Source organism: Coffea arabica, chromosome 8e (assembly GCF_036785885.1).
Source record: "Coffea arabica cultivar ET-39 chromosome 8e, Coffea Arabica ET-39 HiFi, whole genome shotgun sequence".
Classification (NCBI taxonomy): Eukaryota; Viridiplantae; Streptophyta; class Magnoliopsida; order Gentianales; family Rubiaceae; genus Coffea; species Coffea arabica.
The window spans coordinates 34,545,092-34,553,009 of record NC_092324.1 but is presented as its reverse complement, the minus strand read 5'-3'; the positions used below and the strand labels follow the sequence as shown (position 1 = coordinate 34,553,009).

Sequence of the window (7,918 nt, the reverse complement as noted above, 5' to 3'; positions counted from 1 at the left end):
TGAGCCCACTCGTCTCCCTTATAGCTTTCTATTACTTCTTTGATCCATTCAGGTACTGCACAGGAAATGGCAGTGCATTCTCCCACTTCTTCTCTGCCTTGTCTGGATAGTGCATCTGCAGCCAGGTTATCTTTTCCCTTTTTGTAGTGAATTTCGTAGCTCAATCCTAGCAGCTTAGTGAGCCATTTCTGTTGGAGAGGGGTAGTAATCCTTTGATCCAGTAAGTACTTTAAACTCTGATGATCAGTATGTATGATGAAGTGATGCCCTTCTAGGTAGTGTCTCCATTTGGTTACTGCTGTCACCAATGCTAACAATTCCTTCTCATAGATGGATAGTCCCATGTTCTTTTGTCCCAGAGCTTGACTGAGGTAGGAAATTGGTCTCCTGTTTTGCATGAGTACAGCTCCTATGCCAGAGTAGCAAGCATCTGTCTCAATTATGAATGGCTGAGTGAAATCAGGCACTGCTAGAACAGGGGTGGTACACATGGCCTTCTTTAGTGTTTGGAAAGCCTGTTCTGAGTCCTTATTCCAGTGAAAATTGTCCTTCTTCAACAGCTCAGTCAGTGGCCTTGCTATGGCGCCATAGCCTCTAACAAACCTTCTGTAATAACCTGTCAGTCCCAGAAATCCCCTCAGCTGTTTGATATTGGTTGGGATTGGCCATTGTTCCATGCATTCTATCTTTCTGGGGTCAGCCTGAACTCCCTCTGCTGTTATTATATGCCCTAGGTACTCTACCTGCAGTTGAGCAAACGAGCATTTGCTCATTTTAGCATATAACTGGTGCTGTCTTAAGATACTCATTACCTCCTCTACATGCTTCACATGCTCCTCCAGTGTTGAGCTGTAGATCAGGATGTCATCAAAAAACACCAGTACATGCTTCCTCATCTGATCTTGGAAGACCTGGTTCATCAAGCTTTGAAAAGTTGCTGGGGCATTGGTTAAGCCAAATGGCATAACCTTGAACTCATAAAGCCCTTGGTGAGTTCTGAAGGCTGTTTTTGAAATGTCCTCCTCTTTGACTCTGATTTGAAAGTAACCTGCCCTCAGGTCAATTTTGGTGAAGAACTTGGCTCCATGCAATTCGTCTATCAATTCATCAATCAGAGGCATAGGAAACTTGTTTTTCACTGTAAGTTCGTTTAGTTGCCTATAATCAACACAGAACCTCCATGTCCCATCTTTCTTCTTAACTAGTAGTACTGGTGAGGCAAAGGCTGCTAGGCTGTATGATGCCTAGTTCTAGCATCTCCCTTACCAGTCTCTCAATTTCTGTTTTCTGGATGTAGGGGCACCTGTATGGTCTTACTTGAAAAGGTTTGGCTCCTTCCTTAAGGTCAATCTGGTGTTCATGGGCCCCTGGTTGGAGGCATTCCCTTGGGCTCCTCGAAGACATCCCTGTAATGTTCAAGTACCTGTCTGATCTCAGCAGGCAGCTGTGTTGCACTTCCTTCTTCTTCTACTGCCACCAGTTGAGCCACCACTCCATATGACTGTTTCCTCAGCCATTTTGCCAACCTTCCTCCATTGAGCCCCTTCAGTTTGGTGATGTCCCCCTCCCCTTGTAGCACCACTTCTTGTCTCCCATGGTGGATTTTCATACTGAGTTCTCTGAAATTAAACTCTATAGGACTATGTTTGGCCAACCAGTCTACCCCAAGGATCATGTCGCAGCCCCCCAGCCTTAATGTGTTGAAGGCATGTTGGAACTGGTGACCCTTCATTTCCCACTGTAAGGGCTTATCTAGTCCCTTGGAATCCACCTTCTCTCCATTAGCTACATTGACAACCAGGTTTGGTCCCTGAGTACCTAGTTTAAGATCCCTTGTCAGTTGCTCATCCAAAAAACAGTGGGTACTTCCACTGTCTATTAATGCAGTGACCAGTCTCCCTTTAACAAGACCCTTTAATTTCATAGTCCTGTGGCTTGTTCCCCCAGCCAAAGCATGAATAGATACTTCCATGTGTTCATCTGTCAGTTCCCCATTAATGCAATCACAGTAGACATCCTCTTCTGGCTCTCTGACCTCTTCCCTAGACTCAGTCTCCTCAGCTAACAGGAAATGCACATGTGATTGTTTGCATACATGGCCCAGGGTGTAAGGTTCAGCACACTTATAACATAGCCCCTTCTCTCTTCTCAGGTTAAATTCTGTAGGGGATATTCTTTTGAATTGGTTCTGGTTGGATGTTTTCTGGTCATGGTTCTGGTTGGTGTGTTTTGGGTGGTTTTGGTTCCATCTGAGGGCTGGGGTTATTTTATTGGGAGGTCTATGGTTGCTGAAACTGGTAGTAGCAGGTTTCTGCATTTTCTGGATAGCTTTGAGGTTTTTCTCTTGGAGTTTTGCTATTTCAATAGCAACAGCTAAGGTGTCAGGTTTGGACATTTTGACCATATTAACTATCTCCTCTTTCAGACCACTCATGAAGCATGCTTTGTAATAAGAATCAGACAAGTGAGGTAAGGATGGCATTACCAGGGCTTTAAGCATTTCAAATTTCTCGAGATAGTCAGCCACGGATCCAGTCTGCACCAACTTGTTGAATTCTTCAATGGCCTCCTCTGGACTCCCCTCTCCAAATCTGATGCTCATAGCAGTAGACAACTCTGTCCAGGGAATGGTCTCTCTCCCATGGAAGACTCCATGGAACCAGATATCAGCTCTGTCCCTGAAATAGAGCTCAGCTACCTCCGCCTTCATGTTCTCCTCTATCTCATGTAATTTGAAGTATTTGTTAGCCTTCCTGATCCACTCTCTGGGGTTATCCCCATCGAAAATTGGCAAATCTATTTTAGGCAATCTTCCACTAACTCTGATATCTCTTTTACTGACTGTCTCCTTCTGCAAATCCATCCTGGATTCGTTTGGCCTATCCTCTCCCTTTGAACTGCTGCTTCCTTCTAACTCTTTTCCTCGATCGCTGACTTTGGCCACTAGTTGAGCCATCATATTCATCATCCCCTCATACTTTTGATCCAAACCTTTGAGCAGTTTTTCAGTAGCATCCTGTCTGAATTCCATTGTCCTGATGGCCTGTTCCATTCCATCATTTTTGTTGGAAAAAGTCCTGACCACACTTCCTAGCTCCACCACGTCTCTCCTCAACGCTTCGTCTTGGTTTTTTGTCATCCCTATGGCTCGTGATCGAGCTCTGATACCACTGTTGTGGTACAGAACTGGAAAATGATGCAGGAACTGGAAATAATGGAAACTAATCCAAAAGTAAGATCTGGACTCAAGTCAAGATGAATTCGTAAATCAATCTCACTTTTATTGAATAAACTTCAATGATACAGAAATGGGAAATGGCGGGAAAAGGGAAGAAGGGGAAGAAGAATGCAGGAAGTAACTTGGGGAGGAAACAAGGATATTCTCCTTCTGGTTACAAATTCAAAAATGGAATTCAATCCTAACAATTACATAATTTCCCTTTTAATAGAAAACTAATCTAACTAACTCCTCCCACTTGCTAATGAAACGGAATTGCATGTGAGGAGGAATCTTCTGGATGGTCTGGTGCAATCGTAGCAAGGATGGCATGAACCCAGAGAAGGCGTGTTTTCCAGTTCACGCCTCCTGTGTTCCTCGCGCCTTTCCCTTCCTTGCTTTCACGCCTTCGTCTTCTTGATGAAATGCTGATGATCGTTCTGCTTAGTTCACGTCTTCTTCATCCCACTTCACGCCTGATCACGTTTTCCTCTATTTGTACTTCACGCCTTCTATTTTCCTGTCTTTTGTTTCATTACAAAAGATCACCCCAAATTACTCTGCCTCAATTCAACTTGTGGAACTTCATCTTCCAGACACCCCTGAACTTCCTTCTCACCATCACACCACCAATGGTCTTCCACCCCATCTCAATTCCACCCTGCAAAGAACCCTGAACAGGGCTAAACCTGATCTATCCAATGTCTTAGAAACTATCAAGCCTGATTTAGTAATCTACGATGTTTTCCAGTCATGGACTGCCGCATTGACAGCAACCCATAACATTCCAGCAGTAATATTTACAATTGCAAGTGTGACAAATATTGCATACTTCTGCCACTCGTTTGTGAAGCCAGGTCTTGAATTCCCTTTTCCAGCCATCTATCTTTCAGATTTTGAGGAAGCCAAGGCTCAAATCGCTGCTGAAGATGCAAGAGCTAATGTCAATGAAAATGATCCTGCATCTGAAAGGCCAAACAGGTTTTGTGACAGCATCATGCTCGTAAGGAGCTCGAGAGAAATTGATGGAAAATATATGGATTATCTCTCTGATATTAGGAATCTGAAGATTATGCCTGTAGGTACACTGTTTCCAGAACCTGCAGATGATGATCAGGATGATAAGAATACAGAGCTAATCCAATGGCTTGGGACAAAAAGCAAGCATTCAACTGTTTTCATCGCATTCGGGAGTGAGTATTTCTTGACTAAAGAAGAGATGGAAGAGATGGCATTTGCATTGGAGCTTAGCGGTGTCAATTTCATATGGGCTGTAAGGTTTCCTCAGGGCCAGAGAATTAAGCCTGAGAAGGCTCTTCCTGAGGAGTTCTTGGAGAGAACGGGAGATAGGGGAAGAATTGTGGAAGGATGGGCACCACAGGCAAAAATATTGGGGCATCCAAGCATTGGAGGTTTTATTAGCCATTCTGGTTGGAGTTCAATTCTGGAAAGCATGGTGCTTGGTGTTCCAATTATAAATATGCCTATGCATTCTGACCAGCCATTCAATGCTAGGTTGGTGGTGGAAATTGGTGCAGGAGTGGAGGTTGTGAGAGATACAAATGGGAAATTTGATAGAAAAGTGATAGCAGAAGTAATAAAAAATGTGGTGGTGGAGAAAATGGGGGGAAATCTGAGAGGGAAAATAAGGGAAGTGAGTGAAAAAATAAAATTGAAGGAAAATCAAGAGTTTGATGAGGCTGTGGATATGCTCACTGAGCTTGTGATGAAAAATAATCATCCTTCGAACTAATTCAACAGCCTTTGTGGAATTATGCAAACTGCTTTTTAAAAATGTTATAGTTTGTTCATTTTTCTTGGGGATGTGGAAAAAGCATTCCTAGCTTTGTGAATTGTTACTTTTTTTTTTGGCGAATTATTACTACATTTGTATTTTGTGTATTTTTATCTTTTTTTTTTTTAATAATGCACGTAATTCAGGTTACAATTCTTGTACTAATTTGCAGCTACCTCGCCAACTCCGCTAACTTATTTTAGTGATTTCAAGATTATAGTTATATGACAGAGCATTCAGAGTGGAGCACATCAACTCTCTCGGCAACTCCAAGCAAAAGAAAAAAGATAAGAGTTTTAGTAATTTTTATGAGTGAATCTTATATATACTGTCAATATATATATATATATATATATTATTATTATTACGATTGGGTGAATGATACATGAACATGAACAAATTTTGGATTTCAAATTTAAATTTTGTACATGTATCATAATAATTAACGATAATAGTGTATACACTAACAATAAATATAAAATTAATCCAATTTTTATTATTGTCTTGTCTTAGAAATGTTTGTGAGAAACATAATTTGTTAATGGCCAGCAAGAGTAGACTAATATTATATGGTATTTGGCCTTTAGTTGATAGATGCCATATAAGTTTTTGGTACTGGGAAGTAATAGATTCGCCCAAGTAACGCGGACACTATTACATGGAGAAGAAGAGAGGTCATAATTCTATCATTCTTTCTCTGGCGAACAGATTTTCTTTTTTTTTTTCCTTGACAAGATATATGTCATATATTGTGTCACAAAGATGAAACAAGAAAAAATAACTTGGGTATAGTTACAAATGATACATATGAAAAAATATATATATATGACATATAGATTACACGGAGGAAGTAGTAATTCGGAGAAATCAATATAAAATGTGCAACTCCAATTTTCCCTATTTCTTAACCATTTGGCACCATAATTTTTTAGCAGTTTCATTTCAAATGTCTAAAAGACAAAAGAAAAAAAAAAAAGCAACAGAAAATTTTCTGCTACACATTCATCCAGTTGTTGAACACATGTACTCCTTCAGTACACACTAAAAAGTTCATTTGAAGAGTCGAAGTGAGAAGGTTGGAATTATTTTCCAATTTGGGATACTATTGATTAATATTTGTCTTATGAAAAAACGAGACAAATAATCGTGCTGATTAAAAATTTCGCAGATGAGCCACGATGTATTGATTAAGAATTTGACCCTTCTTCCGATCGCTCAGACATAAATGAATGGTTATATCAATAATCACATTCAATTATCTGATATTAGATCCTGAAAATCCTACAAGTGATAATAGAGTGTAAATAGCCTTCTGAGTTCTGATTAAGCAGATCGAGGTGCCGTCCACTGCTTTCCATTTTCGTTTTTTCTTTTTAATTCTACTATTAATGACTGTTTCTTCCTTTGCTTTATTTCTTTCTCTTTTTGTTTTCTTTTCTTGTTGGTCTAAACTTTTCAGCTAGTACTATAATTTTTTTTTCTTTTATTTTACTCTTCACCGCCCACGACGGCCTTTATTCGCCCTTCCCAACAAGCGCTGCTACGTACCATTCATAAAAGTGTTAACGGTGGTAATTAGCAAAAGTAATTCCCTCACCTCTCACCGTTTGATTTGTCGCTCCTAAAACCGTCGCTGCCCAGATATGCGTCCCCCTCTGGCGGCCTCTTTGTTTCGGCTTTGGTCATGATTCCGGTCCAGAGTTTCTCAGAAATTGTCGTTGGAAACAATTCTTGAAGGAAATCTTTCATTGAATTTATTTTTTGCAATTAGATGCACCTAGCTGCCGTATAGTACATGCAATAGCATGTATAGTTATATTGCATCTAGTTATACTTTTGTAAGATGGTGAATGATAGATGATGATACCAAAATGATTGGTATAACTATCAATCTTGACGGTATGACATGTAATTACACGTACATCCAAAATACTGGATTTATCTAAATTTTTTCAAACATATATTAAATATACTCCATTATTGCATGAGATACTTGTCAAGTGAATAGGTAGTGTAACAGGATTATTACAGGAAAAAGTTGTAATCGAAGATTCTTTCTTCAGATAAACATGATGGGAGCACCTATATTGTCATGGTCTCGACCAAAAACTAAAAATAAAAATAAGCCTTAGTATCATGCCATTTTTAATCAAAAAGAGAGGAGTGACCATTATGTTTTTGAAGAAGGAAACACCCCAAAAAAGAAGAAAAACTGAACTTTAGTAGTTTTTTCATTTTTGTCGGCAAAGAGAATAGCACAACTTTAACAACCCACAAGGGGACCAAATCCAGAATCATGATACTGCACCCAACAACTATGAAACTTGATCCCAAAATCTCTCACTCTTCAAATTATTTTAGAAAATCTAATTTCAAGAGCAATATCCATAATGTAGAATTAATTAAACTAACTTCCCTTGTTTTTTATTTTCTTAAATTTCTATCTTGTTCACATCAAGATAATGGCTCGATGTGTCCGTTTCTTGTTCACATCAAGAAAAATGCGAATTTTGTTCCAGATGTTTGGAACATAATAGGTGAGTGTGAAACCTCCTTTTCCTTTTCCCTAAAATTCTTCTCAAGAAAGAGGGAGGAGAGAAGAAATAGGCAGTGGAAGGACAATGATGGCATTGAAAATTGAATTCTCTCAATAAAGAGGAACAAGAGATGATATTGATATGCGGTACATAACTTTGAAAAATTTGCATGCACTCAATTAACCAAGATTACCCCACTGCAATTGTACTTGTATATATGACGAATAAGAGTTTGGTATTGCCCTTGCTCATGGCAAGTGTCTACTACTTTTTTCACTCAATTACAATCATCAAAGGAATTAATCAAGTGCAAATTAAAAGGACAAAAAAGAAAAAGGAAAACATGTGTCCTCTTTGTTGGACATTTGA

The 7,918-nt window shown here is 39.4% G+C and overlaps 1 protein-coding gene across 1 annotated transcript; it reads left to right on the top strand.

The window, feature by feature from the left end:
- Positions 1 to 3,193: 3,193 nt before the first annotated feature.
- LOC113704701 (beta-D-glucosyl crocetin beta-1,6-glucosyltransferase-like) lies at positions 3,194 to 4,970 on the top strand. The gene is made up of 2 exons (XM_027226577.2): positions 3,194 to 3,232; positions 3,666 to 4,970. Exons 1-2 carry the CDS (start codon positions 3,194 to 3,196, stop codon positions 4,968 to 4,970), a joined length of 1,344 nt encoding a protein of 447 aa, XP_027082378.1.
- Positions 4,971 to 7,918: the final 2,948 nt, after the last annotated feature.